This window comes from Glycine max, chromosome 2 (assembly GCF_000004515.6).
Source record: "Glycine max cultivar Williams 82 chromosome 2, Glycine_max_v4.0, whole genome shotgun sequence".
Classification (NCBI taxonomy): Eukaryota; Viridiplantae; Streptophyta; class Magnoliopsida; order Fabales; family Fabaceae; genus Glycine; species Glycine max.
Window position 1 is genome coordinate 18208955 of NC_016089.4, and position 27478 is coordinate 18236432.

Below are 27478 nucleotides of genomic sequence, written 5' to 3' on the forward strand. Positions count from 1 at the left end.
TAGTTTGTAATTATATCTTTCTTTAATGACTTAACCTAAATCATTGAGTTTTGAGCTAAAGCACTTACATATAATATATTTTAAGCCAAATGACCTATTTGGTTCTTTATTATTTTTTTTGTTCATTTTGGTCCTTTATCTTTTAAAAAGTTTATTTTAGTCCTTCATGTTTTTAAAGTGGTTCAAAATAGTTGTTCCGTCAATGCAAAAGCTAATGTCCTTAGTATAAAGATACTAACGACTAAAAACTGCCAAAAATACTTTTTTTCTTGAAATACCTTCATGCTATAATTAACACATAGTAGCGGTTTTTAGCCACCACTAAAATATTTAAAATAAAAAATAAAACAACAAGAACATGAATTCAGAACAAAACATCTTCAATCGAGAACAATATTGCAAGCACCCAAAACCTAGAAAAGTAGAAACACAAGAACATTGGCAACCCAGAACATTCATTTCAACATGCACTTGGTGAGTTCAAATTCATGCCTTCAACATTTAGTACTGGAAAAAGGGAAACCCATAACTAGGAAAAACAAACAATCCCTAAAATCCCAATATTGAACAAATTCAGATATGGAAAACCTTCAATATTGAAAAACTCAGATCTAAAAATGCAAGCTAAATCCATGCACTTGAAAAAATGAGATGAAAATCGGTCTATTTCTCCTCATTCTTGTTAACTTCAATTTGACCCAACCCCTAAAGTGTTTAAAGAAGGGTGAAAATGGGGAGTGGCGACTCCAATGGTGGTTCTATAGCAATGTAACGACACAAGGAGCAAAGGAGCACAACGACGACGTGCCACTATAGAATCACCACCACTTCAGGGAGGGTGAGGTTGGGGAGCGACTTTGGTGGTGATTCTATAGTGGTACGACGATGCAGGGAGCGAAGGAACACAAAGGAGAAAAGTGGGAAATTGCGGAAAAGGTGAGGTTGGGGAAGCATGGGTGGGGGTTTTCAAGTTTGGGGCTTGGGCTAGGGTTAGGGTTTGGAGAAAAGGAAGCTTTTGAGTCTATGATCTAAGAAAAAAAATGGTGGAACATGTAGGAGAGAAAAAACGAAAAATGGATGGAGAAGAAGAGAATATTAACGATGTTAATGTTTAACCTAACAAAAGGACTATTTTGAACCTTTCAAATAAGATACAAGATCAAAATGAACTATTTAAAAGATAAATGACCAAAGTAAACAAGAAAAAAAGATAAAGGACCAAAAAGATCATTTGAGCAATATTTCACTACCATAAGATGGTATTTTCAATTGTTAGTTGCTAGGGCAACTTCTTTTTATAAACTAAAGTATGTTGTTCTATGTTTTAATCAATAAAGTAATTTATCTTATGATTTAAAGTATGAAATATTAATTGTATAAAGTGTTTTAAAAACAAGTTGCTATAAGAGTTTACTTAAATGTAAGTGTAACATCCTAATTTTGAGGTGCTTTAGTTATAAGTTGTTGTGATATAATTACTTATGCTTAACCGGTTGATTTATATATTCTATTAAGGTTTTATTGAGTTCTTATAAGGATATTTATTCGGTATTAACATCAGTCCTGGGTTTGAAATTCGCTCATGAGTTTCTCTGTTTGGGTTAAGCAAAATCCTTTTACAGTAATTTAGTTTCAGATGTGTTCTAGTCAACTGAATTGGTCCCATGATTTTTAGAGTTAACTAGAATATTTGGTGAATATTTTGGTGGGACATGCTTAATCTGTTTCGGTGCAGGGATAGTTTTGATCTAAGTAATGTTTCTATTAATTTAAGAGACTTAAAACTTGAACCACAAATTGAGACCTCTCCATTTTGCATGTTTTTAGATACCTCGAAAGAGTACAAAATTAATCTTGCCCAAGTCCGTAACTCACTTCAAATTTAGGGAAAATAGCACTTCCAAACCATATCAAAAGAGTGTGCTGAATTCTACCATGTAAAATGTGTTGTATTTAGATTTAAACTGGTTTTGATTTATAATGAATTAAATTAAAGACTTTGGTGGTCCTATAAATTTGTCTTATCTTTCAAACACAATTGGTCTCACTTTGTTTCGAGTTTTCTACAATGTTGTGGTTTTTACTCCAAAACTGGTTAAATGAATCGTGGGCGCAGGACAGATTTGGTGCTGATATTCCATTGGTGTTTATATTCTAAGTGTTTCTCCTGATTTGGACAGAACCTATATGTGTTTAATCCTGCCTAAAGCATGTGTTAGGATGAGTATAAGTATGTACAAAATGAAATGCTTAAACTTGGTGCATGTGTGCTATGATGGATGAAGAGTCTCTTGTTTTGGACCTGTTTAGTTTCCAAGGGAAGAAAGATGGATCTCTTGGGGCAGACAATTGGAAAGCTTGAATGGTTTACTTTTGGTTGGTGTCTCATCTCATTGAAAGGTTAATTGAGAATCCTCTCTGTTTCTTTCATTACTATGGTTTGTTGTCGAGTCAAGATCCTTTTCATTTCTTCTATATTATGTAGAGGTGGCATAATGGGTTGGACTAGTCGGGCCGACCCTAACCCATCCAATGAAAGGGTGTTACTAGGTGCACCCAACATTATTGCTGGTGCATCCAACATTTTTTAAAAATATCAAAATTACCCCTGCATTTTTTCGCATTTGTGATGGATGTGCGTGAGGGTGGTCCATAAATTATACAGATCAACTTGATCCGTAAGGTTGATACGGATCAAGTTGATCCATATGTTGATATTAAGCATACGAATCAACTTGATCCGTAAGGTTGATACGGATCAAGTTGATCCATATGTTGATATTAAGCATACGAATCAACTTGATCCGTAAGCCTTTTACGGATCAAGTTAATCCGTAAGGCTTCTACGGAACAAATTGATCCATGTTGTTCTATAAAAGACTTACGGATCAAGTTGATTCGTAAAAGGTTTACGGATCAACTTGATCTGTAAGCCTTTTACGGAACAACACGGATCAATTTGATCCGTAGAAGCCTTACGGATCAAGTTGATCTGTAAGCCTTTTACGGATCAACTTAAAAGGCTTACGGATAAAGAATATTTTCGTCATTTTATTTTAAGTGTTGGGTGTACCTAGCAACACCTCCAATGAAATATAGGACTTGAGAATTAATTTTTCAGCCCAAATTAAACATGGACTTTTTAGCCTGACCCAACCACAGCCCAATGTGGGCTATGCCTGCAAAACCTGTTAAAAGCCCACAAAAATAGGCTTTTAAAGGGCTTGGGCTTCATTATTTAGACATAAATTAAATATGGGTTTTTTAGCCTGGCCCATTATAGCCTGCAACCCACATAGTTTTATGGTTTTGGAAAAATGAATGAAACGGAGATAATGCACACATAGTTTCATTTGATATCATAAATTGAGAATTTCACTTAATGATTAGACTCATGGTTAAGAGTTAAGACTCAAGTGAAAACTGTTGAACAATAATGTTTATTAGTAATAAATTAATAATCGTATTTAAATCACATTGGTTATCTTCAAAACATACATTAAGCCCTTCAACAAGGAAACAGCTATAAATCAATGGAGATTGAGATGTGAGAACAATCAAATTGACGATTAAACAACGATAAACTTATACTTATGCTGCTTTGTCCTATAGGTAACTTTACCAATATATATTTTTGCTCAACAGTTATCAAACTCATTCCCGTGTGATTGATTATCTCCTCTGGAAGTTTAGGAACTTGATGCCATATGCAAATACAAGAAGGAAGAGGAGGCAAAAGGCAACATGAGTTAGTGCAACAACTCCAAGGAACTCATGCTGAAAGCCGAACTGCCTCTCAAGGTAATCTTTTACTGTCATGGTTCTAAAGCCAGGAACTTCTATTGGACTATTTTTGTCACCGACTTGGGATGTTACCAGTCCATATATAGTCCAAGCCACAGGGGACCCCCAATAATACCACCTCCACCATATTGGAATTTGCTGCATAAAAAGTGAAATTTTACTGTTTAGTTTCACAAAATAAAAGGCAATGAATTACTACACTTAGCCTACATGTAATTGATAAGTTGAAAATTTAATGGTAAAATATGTTTTAGGTCCCTCAAGTTTTGGTCAAAATTAGTTTTAGTCCCTAGGTTTTATAAATGGGTTTGATTTGATCCTCATATTTCTGAAATGTGATGGATTTTGTCAGTGACTCTATACTTCATTTTGACTTGAATAGGGACAAAATCCTCTACATTTACAAAAATACAAGGGCCAAAACCACCATTTTTAAAATATAGGGACTTAAAACACATTTTACCCTTAAATTTTGACCAAATCTTGAAGGACTTAAAACACATTTTATCCAAAAAATTAACTATTTTCAAAGGAGGGATTCTTGCCATTAAGGATCATTTTTGAAGCCTTGGACCTCAATGTGGACCTCATATAGTATGTTCTCTGTTGGTTGGGTTTATACACTATAGTATATTGATGAGTTAATTTTTAATTTGGTCTATGAAAGTGACAACTTGTGTTGCTTTAGTCCTAATGCATATGCAAATTGATCCTTGAAACTGTTAACCTGCTAAGTTCATTATACTAATGTTAACTAGTAAACAAGTTCATTTCTTAAAGGACTAATTTATTTAGATGAAAACTTAATGAAAGCAACACAAATTTTCACTTTCATGACCAAGTTGTAACTCTATATTCTTTAATTTTCAACATCCCTTTTCCATTTGCCTGACCCTTTGAATGGATAGCAAGACTCTAGTGGCAAAAGGTCTAGTTAGGACACAAAAAATAAAAGAGATGTGAATAGGTGTAGTAACTGTGAACTATTCTCCTTGAATTTAATAATGCAGAGCCTAATATGCACTATCCATTTGTGCTACTCTCAGGTACAAAAAATAATGTATATTTGATCATTGTTGTGGTACAGATACATACCGTTCTTGGGATAACAAAACCAGAAAACAGGTTCCAGAAGTTGATGAAGAATGACATAACAAGTGCAGCAATTTGATAGTTTGGGGTCAGAGCTACAGTCATCATTCCATACAGTGTGAAGTACATAAAGCACATGAATATGAAGTAGTAGAACCACAAGAAATTTTCAACCCGTGGTTCAAACCCAATCATCCAGTAGAGGAGAATGGTATAGGCTAGACTTTGGATTGCAACATAAATTACTTCAATGGCTACCTGCAACACAGTACTATTTTAATGAATTGTGCAACTCTGATCAGTTATCTTGATAGATGCTTTCTTAGCTACCTGACCAATTGCGTAAGGCAATTCTGAGTACATTCCAGCAGCTCTTTCACGATAGAGAACTGTTCTTTCTATTGCAACAACAGGTTGAACACTGTTAGTATTGGAGGCTCCAAGGAAAAAAACAGCTGCATACATGGCTCCAAGGAGATTCAACAGGTCTTGTTCCTTTTGCCTGCAGAAATGATATTTGTTATCAATTTTTTTATCATGGAGACACAAGAGTTCTTATTGATGGCCTGAAGCAACAAAAGAGTACAAAGATGATTCTTTGTAAAACAATAACTTCTGCTCAAGCACTGATGATTTAGGCAAACATTTCTATTCTGATATTCTTTTTCTTCTCTTGTTTTTGTTTCTTATCTGGATTAGAGAACTCAACAGGAGATATCATCCAATATCAAGGAGGATATTTATTTTTCTTGTGGGTTTTCTGGTTAAGGATTTATCATTGTTTCTTAGCTAAGTTAGTGAAGATATATAGAGTATAGATCACATGAATCTGCTTTATGAAGTTGGTGTGGAGTGGTACTGTGGTGGTAGAGAGCCCCAAGCAATCTGCGCAAGTCACCAGCAGGGGGAGTAAGTCATTTAGAGATTGAGAAAGGGGAACCTGTCAATCCCTTGTATGCAATTTGCTAGCCTGGTCAGAAGACATCTTCAACTCTCGAGACAAAGTCTCCATTCAGGTCTAGCACACCACTTCTTGTGGCTATTTCCTATTGAAAATAAGGGGAGATTCATGCTCTCCATACATCATATGTTCAAGCAGCAAGAGGATCAATCATAAACAAATTTTCAAGGCAAATGCTTCTTGATGCCAGCCTCACTGGGAAGACTCTTGTGGGAGGAGAATGGTGACTCCATTTAGGTTCTCAAACAAAGAGTTTCCTTACCTAAGCTGGTTTTTCCATCTTGGTCTTATGTCTAATGATATCTTGGGGCAATCCTGTGGTTCATGAAATTGCTAAGGTTTCTTGGATAGAAACGTCTCATTGTTTATTTGAGTTAGAAATAATTTAGTAGTTAACAAGTACTGATGGAGTGCAATACTATCAAATAACTATTTGACTTACGTCTTTTTTCCTTTGTCCCAATAGATTAGTCCAAAAATGATACCAATAACTATTGTGGTGAAGAATCTGATGGCATTATACTGTGGATTCCTCCAATAGGAGCAGTTCTGTTTCCAGAAGCAAGCTTTACATTGAGTAACAAATGACTGTGAGTATTTAGACGGAAAGTGAAGGTCCTTTGTTCCTGGTACTGGTGTGCAGAGTTCCTTAATAACTTCCTGGTTCTTTCTGGAAAAGGATTATCAAAGTATGGAAAAGTATAAAAAAACATCATGAGAAATTTCAGACAAATACAAGAAAAAAGAAGCAGGAATCTCTAGGAATACTACTAGGAGTGCCACTTACTGATAAAGGTCTGACTTAGTATATAATTCTGCAAAGTCTACGTTAAGCTGAGACTCAACAACAGGAGAAGAGATCTCCAGCATCCATGTGGCTGGATTACATCCATCTTTAATCTTAGGAACTCCTGCAATAGCCTTGGAAAGGTTTATGCACAATCAGTGGGATTACTGGTATCATATTAATTCTAGAATTTATACATTATAATGTTTGAGGTTTACCTCAAAGTACTCAATAAGATTCTGAGAATTTCGACCAAGAGGACCACCATATATCACTTGTCCACCTCTCTTCATCAATAGCAGCTGAAGTCAAGATGTATTTCAAGGGTGAGTATTATGCCTTCAGAACCATTACGAAAACTAAACTCCCACTTCGGTCCCCAAAATTGTAAGCATCAATCCCTTTAGTCCTTGTCTTTATAAAAATCTCATTTAGTCCCTAATTTTACAGAATGTCATTTACTTCAGTCCTTTTCAACTACATTTTTAACATGGCATGGACTAAAATAACCAGTGCTTACAATTCACAGGCCCAACCAATGAGGGGGTTTACTCCTAAAATAACTGTTTTCATTATCAAAAGCTGGATATTAATATTCACCTCATCAAAATTTTCAAATATATCGATGCTTGGTTGATGAATTGTGCAGACAACAGTTCGACCAGTATCTACTGTATTTCTAACAGTACGCATAACAACTGCTGCAGCTCTAGCATCAAGACCAGTTGTTGGCTCATCCATAAAAATAATGGAAGGATTTGCAACCAATTCAACAGCTATGGTAAGCCTCTTTCTCTGCTCTGTTGATAAGCCACTTATTCCAGGAAGGCCTACTATAAAATGCCTCACTGGGTGGAGCTCTACCAGCTCTAAAATTTCTTCAATGAACATCTGTAAAATAAGAATTAGATTTGTACAATAATAAGAAAAATTCTTTTGGAGTGTCCTCCTGATTGATGTTTTGCTTTTTTTTTTCTGCTGTCTCTTATATTAATTATAAAAAGGGCTCCCTTATCATCCTGCCTTGTATTTCCTTTCTTACCGATTTCTTTTTCTAATTAAAAAAGAACAACATTGCCACAATGATAAACTATTTTTTATTATCATTGATTAGAACAAAGCAAAATAATAATAGTTTTGTTGGTTTCATGCCTACAGACTGCACTGAGTTATCACTATTGTACTGACAAAGAGTATCTCCAGTACTATTGATGTTGGCTACAACCTTAAGCTAGAAAATGGTATAGAATTTGGAAACTGTTGAGATCCCATATAGGCTACAGATATGGTGAAAGTAGAGCTTAAAAATGTTTGGGCAGTCTTTATACCATGAACTAAATTTTGGGGTTGAGTTATGTCCAATTCAAATTCAAAATGGTATTTGAGGCTATCATACATCTATTATCAGGCCACCCTCACCTGTCCAAATAGGTACCTAGCTAAGATAGAGCTTATAAAGGCCTAAGAAATCCTCACTTTGTGAGCTAGCTTTTAGGATTGAGTTAGGCCCACTCTAAATTCAAGACAAACAAATAATTAATAACTTATTAACCATATTATGAAATATCCTTAAAGCATGTAAAAAAATTCCATAATTGTCTTATAACTTTTCAAATAGCTTCTAGCTATATTAAACATAAACAACCACTTTTCTTGATCTTTTAATAGATGAATAATATATGTATTGATCACAACCAGTTAACTAAACAAGTATACAGAGAGAGTCATGTTTCAAAAGACAGAAAAAAGAGAGCCTGTGAGATGAAGTTTAAGAGTTTAACATGAAAATTGGTTAGAAGAAAATTTTACCTTTTGTGTTTCCTTATTAACATCATTACTGAGACGCAGCCAAGCAGAAAACACCAGAGATTCGTAGACTGTAACATTTGGGGAATGGATATCATTTTGTTCACAATAACCACTGATCCTAGGAAAAGTTGCCTGTTTTTTTGGATAACCAGATATGCTGATGCTTCCCTCAATATAACCACCAGTTTTTCTTCCTGCAAGTACATCCATCAAGGTAGTTTTTCCAGCACCACTTACACCAACTAATGCTGTTAAAATCCCAGGCCTGAAAGCTCCACTTATGTCTCTTAGTAGTTGGAGTCTATTCTCTTCAATTCCTTGTTTCTTCATTTCCTGACAATAAATCATCAAAGTGACATTTGAACATGTGGGAGTGGAGACATTATAATATAATTTCATAAATTTACTGTTGAAGTTAGATGATTCTTTACACAACTTTATCATGTAAACTTAATCTTTTTATTGTTCTTTAAGCAACTCCTTTCTATGTATGGTTAGGTTAGTTAATTTTATTAATTTTATATTCTACAGAAAGTTATTAGGTGATGTAAGTGCTTTCAATTGATCATGTCCACTATACACACACAAACTGCTGAGTATTTTTTTTTTATCAGCAAAGATAGGTATATATACATATGTAAAATGAGTACCAGAGGTACTAAAGTACAGATATTTGGTTTCCTGTGGTTTTGGTTCCAAATCAGATTAAATGAATTCTAGATAGGAACCAAATCCAGGCCACAAACATAGTATTAATAGCTACTTCTAATCTATATTTGTATCCTTTGCTAATGCCTAAACCCTGCTCTAAGATTGCTAGACCATTGATTAAAATGAATGGAAAAATCCTTCTCCAAATTTCTCAGCCATGTCCACAATAAGAAAGCTGCATCGTCCATCAGTTTATTGCTGTCGAAGGAATCATTGGAGAAGATTATCTTGTTTCTTTGCTGCCATATAGTCCAGGTCACAGCCAGCCACCAATATTTCCACCTATTAGCCCTTATCCCATCAGCCATTATCGATCCATGTTGGAGGAAATGATGCCTTGGATTTTGCGGGAGAACTGCTGTGATGTTCACCCAAGATAAAGATTTCCACCAAATAAGAATTATTTTACTACAGTGAAAGAATAGGTGTCCCACATCCTCCTCCATACGGCTGCATAATGGGCAACTCCTATCATTGACCTCCACCTGTCTCTTATATAAATTTCTTTTAGTTGGCAATCTATCTTGAAGTAATCTCCATGCAAAAACTAGTATTTTAGTTGGGACCTTTAGCTTCCACAGTTCCTCGAAAGCCCGGTCCTAGATCCCCACTATTGCTTCTCCCCTCAACATGTTGTAAGCACTTTGCGTCGAGTATAGCTCACTTGGATCTACCTTCCACACCCAGTCATCTCTTCTATGCATCTGAATAGGCCTGCTTTCAATATCTTTTAGGAAACTAACAGCCATTGGTATCTCGTTATCGAATAACGGCCTCCTCCATGAGAAATTTCACTCCCACTCTAATTCCTTATATCCTCCCATCTGCTGAATAAGCTGGTTTTGTTGGCAAGAGATTAAGTATAATCTGGGGTACTTTGCTACTAATGATACCTCTCCATCTAATCATTTATCCTCCCAGAACTTGATCCTGTCACTGCAGCCAACCCTCCACAATATGTTATTTTGGACATCAACACCCTGTTGTGAGTTTTGAAAAGCCACCTTTAAGTCCCTCCACCATATGGACTCATTATTGCCACGAGGTGCTTCATCCAAACTCCTCCATCCACCGTACTTGGGCTCCAGAACCCTAGCCCACAGCTGACGTTCATGTTGAAATAGATTCCACTTCCATTTGTCCAGCAGAGCGAGATTGAAAGTGTTTATGTCCTTGATGCCCAAACCCCCTTTATCTTTTGGAAGGCAAACTGTCTCCCATTTAATCCATGCAATCTTGTTTTGTTCTGAGCCGCCACCCCTAAGGAATCTACGTTGGATGCTTACTAACTTGTCCATCACTTTCTTGGGGATCCTGAAAAAAGACAAGAAGTAAATAAGAATGGAAGTTAATACCGACTATATAAGAGTCACTCTCCCCTCAAAAGAAAGGTGTCTTTGCTTCCACCTAGCTAACTTTCTCTCACACTTTTTGAGAATAGGATCCCACATCTGGTACCGTCTAGGGTTTGTCCCTATAGGTATTCCAAGGTAAACAAACGGGATGGATAGCAAGCTACTATTCGAACAACCAGCTGCCTCAAGCTTCCACCTATCCGGCATTCCAATTGCACCAGAACAGATTTTTGCTAAGTTAACTTTTAGGCCTGACGCAATTTCAAAGGTCCTCAGAATTGCTTTGATTGCCTTGACATTCTCCATTGATGCTTCTCCAAAAAATATGGTGTCATCCGCATATTGGAGGATGTTAATTTCCTCATTATTTGAGTCCACTGAGAAACCCCTGAATAAATTTTTCTTCACCGCTTCTTTCACCAGCCCATTTAATGCCTCAACAACAATATTGAAGAGAAGTGGTGCTAATGGATCCCCTTGCCTAAGCCCTCTTTGTGGAATGAACTCAGGCAAGGGGCTACCATTTATTAGTACCGAAATAAATGCGGATGTTAAACACCCCTTTATCCACTGAGTCCATTTGGAGCAGAATCCCAACCTTCTGAGCATGTAAAACAAAAATTCCCAGGAGACTGAATCATGTCTTCTCATAGTCCACTTTGAAGAAAATGCATGGCTTCTGGATTCTTTTAGCCTCCTTAACCACCTCATTCGCTATCAATGCACTATGTAACAAGTGTCTGCCCCCTATGAATGCAGATTGCCTTTCATCTATTATGAGTGTCATAACTTTCTTCAGTCTATTAGCCAGTAACTTAGCAACTATCTTGTACATGCAGCCAATAAGTGATATGGGTCTGTATTCATCCAGAACTTGTGGATCCGCCACCTTAGGAATTAAAGCTATGGCAGAGGCATTGTAACCCTTTGGGAACGTTCCATTGACATAGAATTCGTCCAAAAACCGAAGGACATCGGGTTTGATTACATTCCAAAAGCTCTTAATGAATTTAAAATTAATTCCATCTTGGCCTAGACTTTTCTCACTCCCACAACCCCAGACTGCATCTTTTACCTCTTCCTCCTGAAAGCGCCCCACTAACTTGTGATTTTCTTGGTGGCCAATGGTCTGAAAACAGATTCCATCTAAGCAAGGTCTATCTTGGTCAGATTCTTGGAATCTTTGCAGGAAGAATAGTCTGACAGCCTCTTTTACTCTTGCCGGTTCTTCAATCCATGAGCCATCAATTCACACTCCACTGAGGGAGTTGCTTCTACGGCTAGCATTTACCATCAAGTGGAAATAACAGGAGTTACAGTCCCCTTCTTTTATTCATCTAGATCTCGTCTTCTGCCTCAGTAAAGATTCATGAGATTGGGCAGCTACCCATAAATCTTCTTGAAGCTGTTTCCTGATCAACACTTCACTTCTTGAGGGGAAAGATGACTGTCAATTGTGCTCTCTTCCATCTTGTTTAACTCTTCCTCAATCTTTTTGTATTTCTTAAAAGTATCCCCAAAATGGTCCCTATTCCATATTTTCAGCTTTGCTTTCAGCCTCTTTATTTTTTCTTTAAGCACATAGCCTCCCCAACCCCTTTGTTGGTGGGATGTCCAGCATTCCTGCACGATTGACTTGAAAGATTTGTCTAGTAGCCTGCAATCAAGAATCCTGAATGGTTTTGGACCCCAGTCTACAAACTTAGACCTGAGTAAAATCGGGCAATGGTCAGAAATGCAAGAGAAGGCCCTAGGATTCTCATGAGCCTTAGGATAGATTTCGGACCCATGGGTTAAGTACGAGCCCGCTTATCTTTGTACATATTAGATTAAGGTTTTATTATTTTTTTAGTCTTATATTTAGGGCTCCACAATATAGGTAAAGTACCCTAGAAATGTAGGATTTTTCAGCCCTTGTATTTTAGGGCACCTAGACTAGTTTTTGTATTAGGGGTAGTTTTATAATTTCACATGCATTAAGTGAATATTTGATGTGTGTGGTTGGAAATAAATTTAATTGAATTGGGAGAAGCCTAATCCAATTAAATTTTAGAGGGAGAGGTGAGCATTTGCTTGCTACACCCCATTGCCCACATCATATAGTCACACTTTGTGCATGTCCTTCATGCTTTACATGCCTCATGACACCTAAGCACACTTAGTGGAGAATCTTGAACTTGATCTTGGATTAGTGGGCTGAATCATAGCTAAAATTCACTAATCACAATGAGTGAAATTTTGACTCCAAAATTTGGCTCCACAAATTCAATTTCAAATTCAAGTGAAATTTGAATAGAAATTCAAATTTCCCTCCAATTTTGTGTGACACTTAGACTATAAATAGAGGTCATGTGTGTGTATTTTTTTAACTTTGATCATTTGAAAATTAAACTTCAGATTTCAGAACTCTCTTAGAGCACAAAATTTCGTGCTCTTCTCTTCCTTTCCCTTCTTCCTCCAAGCTCTTATCCATGGCCTCCTATGGTGGTGAGCTTCTTCTAGACTCATCTTCTTCTTGAAGTGGCGTCTCCTCTCTCTCTTCCTTCTCCATTCTGTTGTCATTCATCTTCCAAGAAGCAAAAGAATCCATTGATGAAGAAGATCCTAGGCCTACAAACTCCAATGGAGCTTACATCACTAGTGGATGTTGGGAACTTCCTGGCCATTTGACAAGCCATTCTGGCCTGCTGAGTATGGAATCATGGTAAAATATATTTTGAGTGTAAGGGGGAAAATTCAATTTGGCATAGCCAGGAAAATACAAAAGTCAAAGTAAATGATAAGAAAACCACTATATAAAATTTTATCTGGAATTACGGAATATAATTAAAGTGCTACAAGAGGAGGGAATTGAAGTTTACATGTGGCATATTGATGTAATAATTCACATCTTGAAACACAAGTGACAGAGGCTGAAAAGGAAGCACCATTCCCTTCTTGGATTTTGTATTTTCTTCAGCTTTAGGATTTGAGCCATGTGCTGTGTTTCTTACTTCCATATCAATACCTGTAATGATTACATTATCTTTGTGTTTATTGCCAAGAGAGCTTGAAGTGAATTGCATATTACTAATACAACAATGCTGAGGTGGTATGATACACTCTGTATCAGTGGTGCCTGCAGAGAAAGGAAAAAAAAAGGCAGAAGAGTAGAGAAATATCAGAGAGCAATGCTCCCTCCCAGAGTGTGAGAACGTCTCAATCACTCTAATTCTATTACTGATTGCCCAAAAGATGTCCCCCTCAACAATACAGCATTCCTTATAACCGAGAGCACTCACACCCATACTAACAAACTTCCACTACCACTACCACTACAGACCACTAACAGAATCTGTAATTCCCTGAATGCCCCTCTAACCTTCTAGAATACATCATTTATCAGCTTTGGGCCTACGGTGATACACTTTGAAGGGCTTATCCCATTTAGAGGCCCGATTCCTAACATAGTACTAGTGACATTTCATGATGTGGAACAGTGGAAACAAAGGTAGATAGCCAAGCAACGTAGTTAGGATACACAAGTGACATTTCTTCTGACTAGAGGGTATAAAGTTTATATAAAACAAATGTTATGAAGAGAAAATCAAATATTACCTTCAAACGAATTAGCAATTGAAGTTGAACTCTTCTCTGTCGTTGCTTCTGTTGCCATTTTATCCACTGAGGATGAACCAAATGTGCTTTTCTTTTGGTCTTCCTCTTCCACTATAATAGATTTGGAGTTTCCAAATGCTGCAATTTAACTTCAGTGCAATGTCAGAGGATGTTTATAGATAGTGAACTTTTCGGATGGTCAAGAAGGAGATGGAGGAAGATAGATGAAGAAACATTACAGGCTAAACCAATTTGTATGCATAATTTACTACAGGACATTATGGTAAAAGCTTTTTTTTTGTTGTTTATTGGAATGAACTTGTAACAATTTAAGAAACAAAGTGTTATACCATGTAACACCGAAAAAATAGTATGGAAACTTACGATTCAAGTAAGTTAGAGCCAGAATGAAACAAATGTTGAAAAGAAGAGAAAATCCTATAAGGGCACCGACAGATATCCAGTACCAATAGTCTTTCGTGAATATGCCTCTGGCCCTAAGAAAAGCCTTTCCAACTGTGGGCTCAGGAATCCTTGGATCAATATTGTGCTGTGGAAAGTGAAAAATCAGCAATAAATTAGTAATAATGTAGTGTTTTTAAGATTAAAGAAACACTATAAGATCTTACAGCACTCCATCTTTTGTCTAGGAACTCATTGATGGCTATGGCATTCTGACCATACATCATCGGTGAACCATAATAGCACCATATCATCCATGGTTCAATATCATCTATAAATGGATAGGTTGGAGTGATCAGTTTAAATGAAACAATTTCACATGAAATGTGAAGAATCTAAGTTAACACATTCAAATATTTCTTTAGAGTATGTGGTACTAGTGGTATAAAGAAAAACTATTACTTACTTCTTGAAACAGTAAATCCACTTAGGACGAAAACAACTAAAAGTGTGAAGGAACCAAGTGTGCTTGCCACAACTTTTATTCTTCCAACTGCAGCAATGAAGCGGAATAGGGATAGAGCCATTTGATTCACACAGAAGAATGCTAGTAATTGACGAAAAAACCTGTAACAGGTTTTTATATACATCATTGAACATAACTTGCTAGTCAATAAAACAGAAGAGTAGATCAATTATTTCATTTCTATGTTATTGAGAAACTCATTATCTACAGATTGCATTCTCATACCTACTGGCTGCAGGAGCAAAGCCAATAGTATAATAAGTGAGGATGATCCATAATCCTGACTCCAATAGAGAGAGAGGAACTCTGAGGACCCAGATGGGCAATGCGAAAGCCCATGCTGGATAAAACAGGAAATCTCTTTGCTTGTAAAAAACGGGAAGTCTATTAATGGTCATTGCAAGCTCAGCCACTCCATTGAACATTACATTAATGAGACTGAAAAATAGTGCACCGTAATATTTTCCTGCACCTTCAAGTTGACCATGCTTCATTTCTGTTCTAAAAAATACTGTCATGGTAATTATAGCTAATATAGTGATCTGACAAGTCTTGAATATGTATACAAAATAGTTGCGCTTCATTAAAAGCCACTCTCTTGAAAAGCATGCCTTGAAGAGTTCCCATTTGGAGAGACCATACTTTTCCTTCACTAAAGCAGCCCGATGGCTTTCATTAGGATCATATGGAACTTGAATCTTTTCAGAAAGTTGCTGACCAATGCTGTAATTGTTGAAATGGGCTACAAACTCAGGCACAGTGACATATTGGTAAGGTATGTCCCTTCTGAACCAGTATTGTTCTTGGTCCTTTTTGGAAGTTACCTCTTGTAAAAAGTCTGCAACTCCTTTCCTTTCTGGGCATTTAAAGCCTACACTTCTGAAAAAATGCAGAACACTCTCACGGGGACCTTGATAGACAATCTTACCTTCTGAAAGTAATATGATGTCATCAAAAAGGTCATATGTTTCTGGTGCAGGTTGCAGAAGAGAGATTATCATTGTAACATCCATGATATGGACCATCTGCCTCATAAACCTGACAATTTGGAAGGTTGTGGAACTATCTAAACCAGTTGAAATTTCATCCATGAAGAATGCTTTTGCAGGGCCTACCAGCATCTCACCTGCATTCATGTTATGTAAGTTTCTGTTTATGAGAATTGCGAAAATAGAAGATTCTGCAAAGGAATCTAATACTACAAAGACACTTTTTCTCTCAAACTCCATGGTATAATCATCTAGACCATTCAAAAAGTTATAGTCTAGAAAGCGCAGGCACGGCATAGGACACATACAATATAACTAAGACACGGAGATACACATTTTAGAAATAATAGGACACACAAGACTATGATAAAACATAAAATTAATATAAAACTGCGTGAGACCCAAATCCAAAATTAAAAATTGATGGTTTAAAATCTACTTAAGTCATTGTATTGGTAATTGGTATCATAGTTTAAAGAAATGAATGCAAAAAAAATTATAAGAAATTGTTCGCAGTATTCAAAGTATCCAACATAGATACATGTTCGGCCTGGGTACAACACGACACAGCTATAATTTTGAAGTGTCTGTGCTTCTTAATAGTAGAACCAATGTGTTAACCCGATGACTTGCATGGAAATACATGTTTGTGAAGGATTTGTAAAGAACTAAACATAATAAAGTCATACAAAAGCATCATTACTCCTCTGTAACAACACATGCAAGTGTAACATGAATCTTCTGAGTGAAATTTCGTATCCACATACCAGTAGTTAAACGCTTCTTTTGTCCACCAGATATGCCCCTTTTCATCTCATCTCCCACCAAAGTATCAGCACATATTTCCAATCCAAGAATCTGTTGCATTATATCAAATAGTTAGATGAAAGAAATTAAGGTTTGCTGGCCTATAACTATTGACTAACATGGAAAACGGTTCAAAATAAAGACCATCACCAAACCTTTAGAATGTAATCAGTAACAATACTTGTTTCTTGACCTTCCATTGCTGTGGCTTTCATGAAAGCATCTATCTGAGGATCTGGTTTAATGCCGGCTGCTAGTTCCCGTCTTGATAACTCTGCCAGCAAATTATACCTTGTTCCAACTCCCCGGCAGCGTCCAGAGAAGTCCAGTGTCTCTCTCACTGTCATCTCTCCATGGTGAAGATCATGCTGACTAATATAAGCACATGTTCTTTGAGGAAAAAACTCTGACAACTCGTGACCACAGTAAGTGACTCTTCCTGATGCCTGTTGAGAAATTCTCCGATGGAGTTCAATGTTGAAATTTCTGTTTTAATCACTTTATTGTATGCTATTACTTATTAGTTTGGATTTTAGGTATAAACCATTATTAAATGACTTGGAATGGAAAACATAATCGCCATAAATATGAGCATACATTGACAATTTTTTCAAAGTTTCTAGTATGATCAGTTAAGTTGCATGAAATGTCTAAAATTTTAGTAGTAACACATAAGTTTAACAAAATATTAACATTTCCCCCCGCATCAAAATCTTCCTTTCCTGCTGAACCTCCCTCACTTCTACCCAAAATTCCTAGTTAGTTAAGCTTGTCTGAAGTTTGTCTCTGATGTATACAAGTACAGGTGTGTTCACCCTCCTTGATTAAAATCAAGATTTACTTAAAATTAAATAGTAGAGTTACCTATACAAAAGAACAAAGCAACTTCACTAGAGTTTTTTCTTTCTTTTTTCTTTTTTCTTTTTTTGTTTTTTTCTCTTAAATTTGTATCCCATGTCCCCTCCTCCCATTACAAATACAAAATTTAACTAGGAGTAGGGAAGAAAACTTTAGTATCCAAAACTTCTTTAACCAAATAATAGCAATTCAATAGAAATATACATTTGGTTTATAGTAAAGAATTTTTGTTTTTACTTTAGTTAGTGTGTTGATCAATAAACATTTACCTTTTTTCTAGTACTTGATTAATTGAAGATAGACTATTAATGAAATTATTTAATGCTTTGTTAGTTAACATACACAACTAAAATAGAACCCTTCTTTACCAAGTGACGGTAAATAGTCATTTTCTCATAAGAATAATAGAATATGTTAATGTTCTACATAGTTATGTAAGTACCGGGACTAATGACATGTTTGGAAACTTCTAGAATAGAGGAATCATGCTTGTAATTTAGATGCTACAACTATTAGCTTTTGAAAATCACATTTGAAACGTGAAATCAAACATGTTATAAATCGATTACGTTAGGAAAGTCATTCCATCTTGCTGGCTTTTGCTCTCCTGAATAATCATTAAATTTGGAGACAAAATTGAACCCTAGCAGGTCCGGTGCCGCCATGGCCCTTTAAGAAGTCTCCTCTCCAGGGCTTCAAATACGATTTGCCCTTGGAGCTTCCTCGCATCACCCCCCAAGCCCGCAGCCCCATCAGACCTCTCCCTCCCATCCTGTGCCTCCACCCTCTCACCCAAAATCCCTCACACAAATCATAAAAAACTCCTTCTCCTTCCTCTCAATCGTCTCCCTAAGCCATGCCTAAAAGGGGATCCATTAGCCATTAAGATCTCTAAGTCAGAGTACCAAGCTGGTTGGGCAGATTGCAAAAACATCCTTCATGGAAGGTTTTTTCTCTCAAAAGGGGATGTTCCTATCAAGATTTGGGGACCTGTGGGCCAAGTTCTTGACCCTGTGGAAGCCCATTGACCCCTAGTCCATTGTTCTGCTTTGAAAGGGCTTTTACGAAATTGTTTTCTTCTCTGATGAAGATCTGTGAAGTGTACGATCTATGGGAACTTGGAATAATCTGAACCCTAGTGTGATTTGCCTTTTAGCATGGACTTAGGACTTCAATCCAGGTAAGCTAAAGACTACAAATACCCATTGTTGGATGTGGCTTTATGGTCTTGCTTATGAATATTGGCATCCACAGATCCTAGTCGAAATTGGGGGCGCAATCGGGTCTCCAATTGCTCTGGATGAGAATACTGTGAAAAAAACATTTGGGCATTACGCCCGTATCTTAGTTGACTTTGATCTCACCAACAAATTGCTTAAGCAGATTTTGGTAGAGAGGAAGGGTTTGCCTTCTTCGTGGGGGTGGAGTATGAAAAGGTTCCACGCTTCTGCTCTACATGTATTAGAGTATATGTTTGTGTAACTGTTAAAACATTTTTGTAAGGGTTATTAGGTTGTTAGCTTTGCTAACTGCACCTCCCTCCTCCTTGTTGTTAATTGTTTTACTTAGTTAAAAGGTCTATAAATATCTCTTGTAACTAACTCTCTAGCTAACTTTTTTGAGATATGGAATAATATCTGATTTCTCTCTGTTTTCTCAAAACTTCTCTCTCACTCTATCAAATATGGTATCTAGAGCCAATTGTTCGTAATTAAATCGCATAAACTTGCAGCCTTTTGTTGTGAATCCGATTGTTCCACGTCATTATCTCACAGAAGACGATTAAGTAGCTAATTGTGTCAATCCTGAGTATGAAGCGTGGGAGGTTTAGGACCAAACATTCATTGTTTGGCTCCAGTCCACTCTTTCGAAATTGATTTTGTTGTGTGTTCTTGGTTCGAACCACTCCTATGAAGTTTGGGAAAAGATTCACGAGTACTTTAGTTTCCAGATGAAGTCTCATGCACATCAATTGTGAACTGCGATGCACGTAGTTTCACTTGAAGGTAAATCGATTGATGAATATCTATGTAAGATCAAAGGTTATGTTGATGAACTCGTTGGTGTTGAAGTTCCGCTTTGTCACGAGGAGTATGTTGATGCGCTGCTTGAAGAACTTTCATTCGATCATGCGCAGATGATCTCAGTCATCGAAAGCAAGAAGCGTACACCATCAATTGCTGAGATTGAAGGCCTTACTTTATGGTCATGAAACTCGTCTTGTTCGTTATAATAAAGAGACTCAGGCGCTTAGCTTTCCTTCCTTGAATTATACTCAAGGTTATTCGCACTCCAATTTGTACAAATCTAGTGATTTTGGTGGTTCTCGGGGAGGGTATGGTTGCGACGGTGGTAGTTATCAGCCTAACAGTGGTGGCTCCAACAGAGGTCACAGTGGTGGCAGATTTGTCAATTTTAAGTGTCAACTTTGCCTCAAGTTTGGCCACACTACAAATGTCTATCACTTTAGGTCTGATATGAGTTTTCAGCCTTATGAATCAGTCATTTTTTTTATCCAGCAACACTACAACCAATTCCCTACTCCTCTAGTTCTATCAGAACCTCCAATACTTGGATTAATCCCAATTCCAAGTCTGGAATTGTTGCTCTAGCATCAACCTAACCCAGTTCTATGCCTCTTCTCATGGAAATGGACATGTTAGCTCCACCTGGATTCCAGATTGTAGTGCTAGCATTCATGTAACTGGTGAACCACAAAATATCAAGCAGTTCACTCACGTTGATGGACCTTATTAGATTTTTATGGGAAATAGTGAAGGTTTAAGTATCTTTGTTGGTTCCTCTTCATTTGTGTCTCCTAATGACTCTCAATATTAAAAAATTTGTTGAGTGTGAGTCAATTTGTTAAAGATAATTATGCTTCTTTGAGTTTCACCCTCACTTATGTCTTGTTAAATATCAGGGACCAATAAAGTCTTTCTTCGGGGAGTTGTTGGTGCTGATGGTCTTTGCTCCTTTCATAATCTCAAGCTTCAAGAACATTTTTCACTGTTGTTGTTTACTTCAACTTCACTAGTTAGCTCTGCTACACATAATGGCTTGTCTAGTGCAATTACTGCTGCTAGTAAAAGTCCTAATGTAGTTTCTAATTCTGTAATTTCATCCCCTAGCAATGTTAGCTTGTGGCATGCTAGGCTGGGTCACCCTAATAGCCCATGTCATGAAGCTAGTCAATCATTGTAACATTTCCTCATCTAATAAAAATTTCCAGACTTTTGCTCCTCATGCTATATGGGAAATTCTCACAGATTTCCTTCTCACTCTTTTATTTTTGTATACTCTCCTTTGGAGCTTTTTTTTATAGACTTGTGGGGGCCTTCTCATTTAATTTCCTATGCTGGTTTCAAATACTATGTCATTTATTGATGTTTTTTCCAGATACACTTGTGTATTTCCTAATAAAAACTAAAACTCTATCTGTTTTTCAAACCTTTAAGCCAATGGTTGAATTGCAACTTAATACAAAGTGTTCAGTCTGATTGTGGAGGTGAGTATAGACCATTTTTTGCACTTTTAGCCTCTCATGGCATCTTTCACAATTTGTCCCCAAACTCATCACCAAAATGGTGTGGTTGAAAGGAAACATAGACATATAGTTGACTTGGGTCTTACTTTGTTACATCATGCTTCTTTTCCCTTACATTTTTGGGATTATGCTTTTATCACTGCTGTCTATTTAATTTATAGACTTTCCACTGCTTCTCTCAACTTTGTTATTTCTTTTGTTACTCTCTTCAACAAGGACCATGATTTTTAGTTTCTTAAAACCTTTGGCGTTTCCTGCTTTCCTTTATCAAGGTCTTATCATACATACAAACTTGACTTTCGTTCTCAAGAGTGTCTGTTTTTAGGATATTCCTCCTCTCACGAAGGTTATAAGTGTCTGTCTTCATCTGGTAGAATTTACATTTCTAAAGATGTCTTGTTTAATAAACCGAGGTTTCCTTACTCTGACTTATTTCCCTCCTCCCCTAACTCAATAAAGAACATTGATTCCTATTTCAGCCTTAATCCTAACCTGTCTCCACCATCTATCAGCCCTACTCCCCAACCTTCTCAACTGTCTCCTTCTCACTCCTTTTTTGCACCTTCTATTCCCTCAAGATTTTTTCCTATTCTAGTTAACCCTTCTACAATTTTCTAGTCTGTCTCTCACCAATCCTCATCCTTTGAGTCCACTTTTGTTTTCCTCAACTTGACCTTGAGGACAAGGTCCATCTTGAAGAGAGGGATATGATAGATGAGGGAAAGATGTATGTTAGCTGTTAGTTAGTTAGGATAGCTAACCATAGTTAGAACTAACTGTTAGTTAAAAAAACTATAAATAGTCAATTAGAGGAAAGTTAGAATGGAGGATTATAAAGTGAAGGTTGGTGAGACCTCAAAACTGTATTGTATTGGGTGTTGGAAGCACCACCATAATAATATAATCTTTTTCTCTGTATCTAATCTAGTTCTATCAATATGTTTTTTTCTTATCTTATGAGTTTGTATTTTTTTTTAATTTCACTATAAATTTTTTGTTTAATTTTAGTTCTTGTTAGTGTGTACAACTTATGAGAACTATAAATAAAAAAATTAAAATCTTAAAAGGATTAAAATTAAAAAAAGTACAAACTTACAAGAAATAGAAATTAATAAATTTTTCCTACAGAAATCAAAATTAAAAAATCAAACTATAGGAAGTAAATTTTTTTAAAAAAACTTTGCTGAAACCAAAAATAAAAATAATAAAGTACTAATGTGAAAAAACCGTTTTTAAACTAATTTTTTACTATCTCAAGACATAAATGGCTACATAATAAATTCTAAATGTCGTGAACTGTTTCAGAAATTCGTTTGCCGTCAAATCAATTATTTTTTTAAAACGAAAGAAGAGGACAAGTAACCATTAAATCCTTGTCCGTTTTCCCAGCAAGTGCCTGCAGGAGTGTAGTTTTTCCTGACCCCGGAGGTCCCAAAAGCAGAGTCATTCTGTATAGAGATACAAAGAAAGTCAAAATCTAGTTATCAAAACTATCAATTAGGTACTACGATGGAACGATTGATGCACTTTTAGTAAGTAATTTTTATTATAGGAATTATTATTTTTACCCGTGAAATTAAAAAAGGTAAAATTGTATTTTTGGTCCCCCAGTTTATCTTCTGTTTTGGATTTGGTCACTTAATAATTTAATTCACGAATTTAGTCCTCCTATTTTGTAAAATTGTACAATATTGATTTCCCATGCCACAATTGAAAGTTAACCGTCAACAAGTGATGTAGACGGTCACGTGTCACGTGATTGTCATGTGTCATGTTCTGATTGGTCAATGAAAATAACAATGCATTTCATCTTTCATGTAATCAGAACATGACACGTGACAATCGTCATTTAGTAAGAACATGACACGTGACCGTCAACATTACTTGTTAACGATCAACGTTCAATTGTGGTCTGAGGGACCAACATTGCACGATTTTATAAAATAGGAGGATCAAATTCGTAAATTAAATTAATGGGGGACCAAATTCGAAACTGGAGATAAATTGGGGATCAGATTTACAATTTTGCCATTAAAAAATAACATTAAGAAATTTATAATAACTCACACATTTTATTTAATTGAATTAGATTTTCTTCCCCTATTATAGGAATTTGTAAAGCAATAAGCGTTTTTTTATTTATCAAATTTGTAAAGTTTTTAACAGGTGGGTCATTATCTATTTAATTGTTTGTTTATTTGTAAGGCAATAAAATTTGACAATTATGTCATTAAACACGTACTTGGTCGTCTATTAGTACAGCAATAGGCGTCATATTATCTATTTCTAATGCAATAAGCGTCAAATTATCAAAATTTAACAAATGAGCCATTACCAACTACCAAGTCATTATCTCCCTACACTTAAGTATTGTGATTGATAGGTTTTAAAACAATATCTCTTGACAGACACCACTAGTGTATATGTTGAATTTTATTAATGAGAGAAATAATTAATTTCTTATTAAAAGTTTTCTGAAAAAAAAAAACTACTGACAAACTATATTAAACAAATTTGAAGAAAATAGGCATTCGTGTAATAATCGTGACAAATTTTAGGATAAAATATATTTTTAGTTTTTGTATTTTTAGTAAAAGATAGCATTAATTCCCATACTTTTATTTTGATTAATTAGCTCCTGAACTTTAGGAACAGTGGTTTTCATTCCTTATCACAAATTATTTTTATTGTTTATTGTGAGAAAGGACAAAAATATTATTTGTAAAATTTAAGAATCAAATTAATCAAAGTTAAAATTTGAGGAATAAAACCAATTTCATTGAAAATAAAGGGTTTGATAACGTATTTTACCCTAAATTTAAATAGTGATCATGGTGAGTTTGGATAAACAATGCCCCCTAGAGAAATTTCTGTTTTTTAAGTCCTAAATTACTTGAAGGTGTTTGTCAAAAGAAAAAATTACTTGAAGGTGCATATTATGAAGTATCAAAATTACACGTGACATCAATCATTAATTAAGTACCTTGATGGTTTCACAATTCCACTGATATCTTGGAGAATCTTGACAACCCTTTTATTGTGTGGCAAAAGCTTGATATAGCCGAGAGCTCCCTGTTTACAACAAAAAGGATGTAAGATCATTCACTAATATTTATGTTTTTGGAAAGAAGGCTGAACCATTTTATGTTAAGCATGTTCATCTACATGTTTGAAAAAAAAAAACTAATAAAGTCAGTTAAGAATTCAATAAGTCTTTTATATTATTATTAATTATCAAACAGAAGTCTAATTTAGTTTAGAATTACAATACTACATCTTAATTCTTAATTTATTTCAAATATAGATATTAATGTTTTCAACTATAAATTCCATTTCTCAGGGAATTAAAATAGGTAAATATAATATCAATTTTACCATCTAAACATTTATGAGATCATACAAGCCTTTTCTTATTTAAAAAATTAAGGACATGACCAACCGGATTTGGATCTAATAGAAGAGATTAGTATCCCATAATATTGTAAATTATAGTTTGAGTCTTCAATAGGATAAGTGTTTGTATTTATGTCTCGATCAAAATTAACTCCAGAAATAATGTGATAAAAAAAACTATAGATATTAAAAAAATAACCTCCTATTTGTTGAACATACCTCTATTACATTCAGGGTAGAATTGAGCAGTGTTGGCAGCGCCCTGGTTCCAACATATGCATCCCCTTCAACTGATAAATTCTCAAACCTAACTTCAATCTTGGGAATCTCAATCGCCACCCTATAATAACAAGCAAACACAACTCATGAAAACAACCAGTTAGAGGAGTCTAGCAAAAACAATGAATACCAAACCAAAGCAATTCAAATACCAACAAATGATGAAAACATTTAGAAGAGTCTAGCTTGAACATAACACAGACAAAAAACACTGAAAAGGGCAGGCACCTATCAATCCTCTCCCTCATTCTATTGAGGAAACTCTCATTGTCCTCTTCAGCAGTCCTCAGTATGCTCTCAAGGAGATGCTTCTTTTCCTGCACTCCAAGCTTGGTGATGTCAACCTCTTCATAGTTAACGTTTCCATTCTCCAAAACTTGTTTCAAAATCCCTTTCCTCATCCTATCATATGTTGGAAGCCTCCTCAAAGCTTCCCACTTCAGCTCTTCCTCTTCATCTATCTCCTTTTCACATGTGTGAAACGCATCACTCTCTCCACTCACTGCCTCATGAAAGCTTTCTGTGGCCCAACTTCTTCTGGGGGATGAAAAACTCCTTCCTTCACTCATTGACCCTACAATTTCTTCTCCGCCACCCTCTTCTTTTGCCATATCAATCAAAATTATGGTTTCCCTTTTGTCCTCCTGGTAATTGTACTTGTAAGTGAAGGTGTGTTTTTGTGAGCCTTCCAAGTCAAACGAATCAAGTAACTTGAAAAGAAACAATGATTGACCACTCACTCACATGTTCCTACAAGGTGGCACATGTACATCATATATGTATGATTATGTACATGAAAATTTCAAGTTTTTGAGAGCATTTTGGCTTCCAAATCATCAAATCAATTTGATGAGATTGTGATTTGGGGTAATGGGTCGAAGACAAAGATTACTATTTAGCATCATAGGAAGATGTAGCTCTTTCAAAAAATGTTTATGTAGACGAAAGTATATTGAATGAGGGAACGCAGTGGTGTGGACACAGAAATAGGTTACGATAACTTTGTATAGGGGTCTATAGTTTTAGAAAACATTGCAATTAATACCAAACCATGCCAAAACTTGGTAACGGCCGACTCAGAATATTGCCAGGGATGTAAACTCCATTGACTCCAGGGTGATTGAATGCGACAAACGGAAACGCCTCAATTCAATTGGCGGCAGACCTATTCATGATAATAAGTTTATTTTTGGTGTGAAGGGTTGTCCTAAAATATGAAAATTTCAAATTTAATTTTTAAATATGCATTAGATAAATTAGTTCTGTAAACAATATCCATAAATTTTGCAACTTAATGTTAAATTGGTTATCAAAAAATGCAACTTATAGTCAAATTAGTTATTGAACATTACAACTTAATAATAAAATGGTTTCACAAATTTAATTGTAGGACTAATTTGTCACACTTTTTTCACATTCAGAAACTAAATTTGTAATTTTCATTTTTCAAGTACCAATTTGTCACCGTAACACATTTTCAAGGACAAATTTAGCTATTTACCCTTAGGGGGGTGTATTGGATTAAGATTTTAAAGGATTTTAAAAGACTTTTTTATGATTAAAAAGTCTTGTGGTATTCAATCAAGACTTTTATAAAATATAAACAAATCTTGTGGTATTCAATTAAGACAATAAAGATTTTTTTTTCAGGGCAACAAAATCTGTTGGTATTCAATTGAGATTTCTTACCACTTTTAAAATGTCTTTTGGTATTCAAAAGTAAATAGATTTTGATGGATTCTTTTGTGGAATGGATTTTGAGAGACTTTTTAGTTAGAAATACACATAAAATACTCCTCCAACAATCTCACCCAAACCCTTGAGACTTTTCATAATCTTCCAAAGACTTTTTCTTCTCCTGCCGAACAAGACACAAACCACTACCAGGTTCATTCTCTTACAACTTTTCAATCAATTTTGCCTATTTTTTTAATGGCAATCGATAGTCAATATTGTTCATACTATATGTATATTACGCAAATCAAAAGAAAAGAGTGTTGTATATGCTTCAAGATTTCGTATTCATATTGTTTTCAACGTCCAGGCAATGAATATGCATCAAAAGAATGGCAATTGATATGCATCAAGATTTTATATTGTTTTTTTTTTTAGTACTGTATATGCAAATCAAAATAAAAAACTCTTTTTTTTTTCTGTTTCTTCAACTTGTTTTTTTACAACGTCCATTATTATTATTATTATTTTCTTGTGTTATTATTAAAATGTTAATTATTAATGTGTTATTATTATTTTTTTGACAGCGTGTTATTATTATTATTATTGTGTTAATAATTTTTTAATTGTTATTTTGTTAATAGTTTTTTTTTAAATGATTTTATGATATATGAGTATTATTTTTATGGAAAATGCTAACATGTGCCCTTAAGACACTTGTTAGTGTATTATGTATAGAAATTTTGTATTGAAAGTTGTGCAATTTACTTTTTTAAAAGTCAAAAATTGTTGTTTTTAAGACATAGTTACTATTGGAAGTATCCTTAACATGTGCCCTAAGTGCGCATGTTAGCATGACCCTTATTTTATTATTAGGTAGTTTTTTA

At 35.4% G+C, this 27478-nt stretch overlaps 1 protein-coding gene, 3 long non-coding RNA genes and 1 other non-coding gene across 6 annotated transcripts; 3 read left to right on the top strand and 2 right to left on the bottom strand.

Annotated features, from left to right (window-relative positions):
- Positions 1-3671: 3671 nt before the first annotated feature.
- LOC106796058 (uncharacterized) lies at positions 3672-7587 on the top strand. Its single transcript, XR_005890390.1, has 3 exons — positions 3672-3801; positions 4851-6970; positions 7294-7587. It is a non-coding gene; the product is annotated as an uncharacterized lncRNA (long non-coding RNA).
- LOC100788067 (pleiotropic drug resistance protein 2) lies at positions 3673-26063 on the bottom strand. Of its 2 annotated transcripts, XM_006575069.4 has the most exons (20): positions 25146-26063; positions 24858-24978; positions 24229-24317; positions 22609-22693; positions 16996-17286; positions 16801-16891; positions 15270-16170; positions 14985-15145; positions 14746-14849; positions 14501-14666; positions 14117-14254; positions 13381-13526; positions 8454-8786; positions 7245-7535; positions 6863-6946; positions 6645-6778; positions 6300-6527; positions 5227-5398; positions 4900-5154; positions 3673-3942 (listed from the first exon to the last, which is right to left on the bottom strand). In XM_006575069.4, the coding sequence occupies exons 1-20, from the start codon at positions 25526-25528 to the stop codon at positions 3673-3675; spliced, it is 4443 nt and encodes a 1480-aa protein (XP_006575132.1). In that variant the 5' UTR covers positions 25529-26063. The 2 variants fall into 2 exon arrangements, with proteins under 2 accessions (XP_006575132.1, XP_014622990.1); XM_014767504.2 differs by lacking the exons at positions 22609-22693; positions 24229-24317; positions 24858-24978; positions 25146-26063 and adding an exon at positions 18268-18404.
- Positions 15632-16969, top strand: LOC121174357 (uncharacterized). The gene is made up of 2 exons (XR_005890391.1): positions 15632-15819; positions 16024-16969. It is a non-coding gene; the product is annotated as an uncharacterized lncRNA (long non-coding RNA).
- Positions 18746-22163, top strand: LOC102664908 (uncharacterized). The gene is made up of 2 exons (XR_413150.3): positions 18746-18878; positions 20622-22163. It is a non-coding gene; the product is annotated as an uncharacterized lncRNA (long non-coding RNA).
- MIR1520F (microRNA MIR1520f) lies at positions 23002-23104 on the bottom strand. Its single transcript, NR_126598.1, has one exon. It is a non-coding gene; the product is annotated as a microRNA MIR1520f (primary transcript).
- Positions 26064-27478: the final 1415 nt, after the last annotated feature.

Coding starts and splice junctions, on each gene's coding strand:
- LOC100788067 (XM_006575069.4), bottom strand. CDS start 25,528: ATGGCAAAAGAAGAGGGTGGCGGAGAAGAAATTGTAGGGTCAATGAGT. Junction 14,850..14,984: donor TGGATTTACTGTTTCAAGAA/GTAAGTAATAGT, acceptor ATCCATTTATAG/ATGATATTGAACCATGGATG. Junction 13,527..14,116: donor AATTGCTAATTCGTTTGAAG/GTAATATTTGAT, acceptor TAATCATTACAG/GTATTGATATGGAAGTAAGA.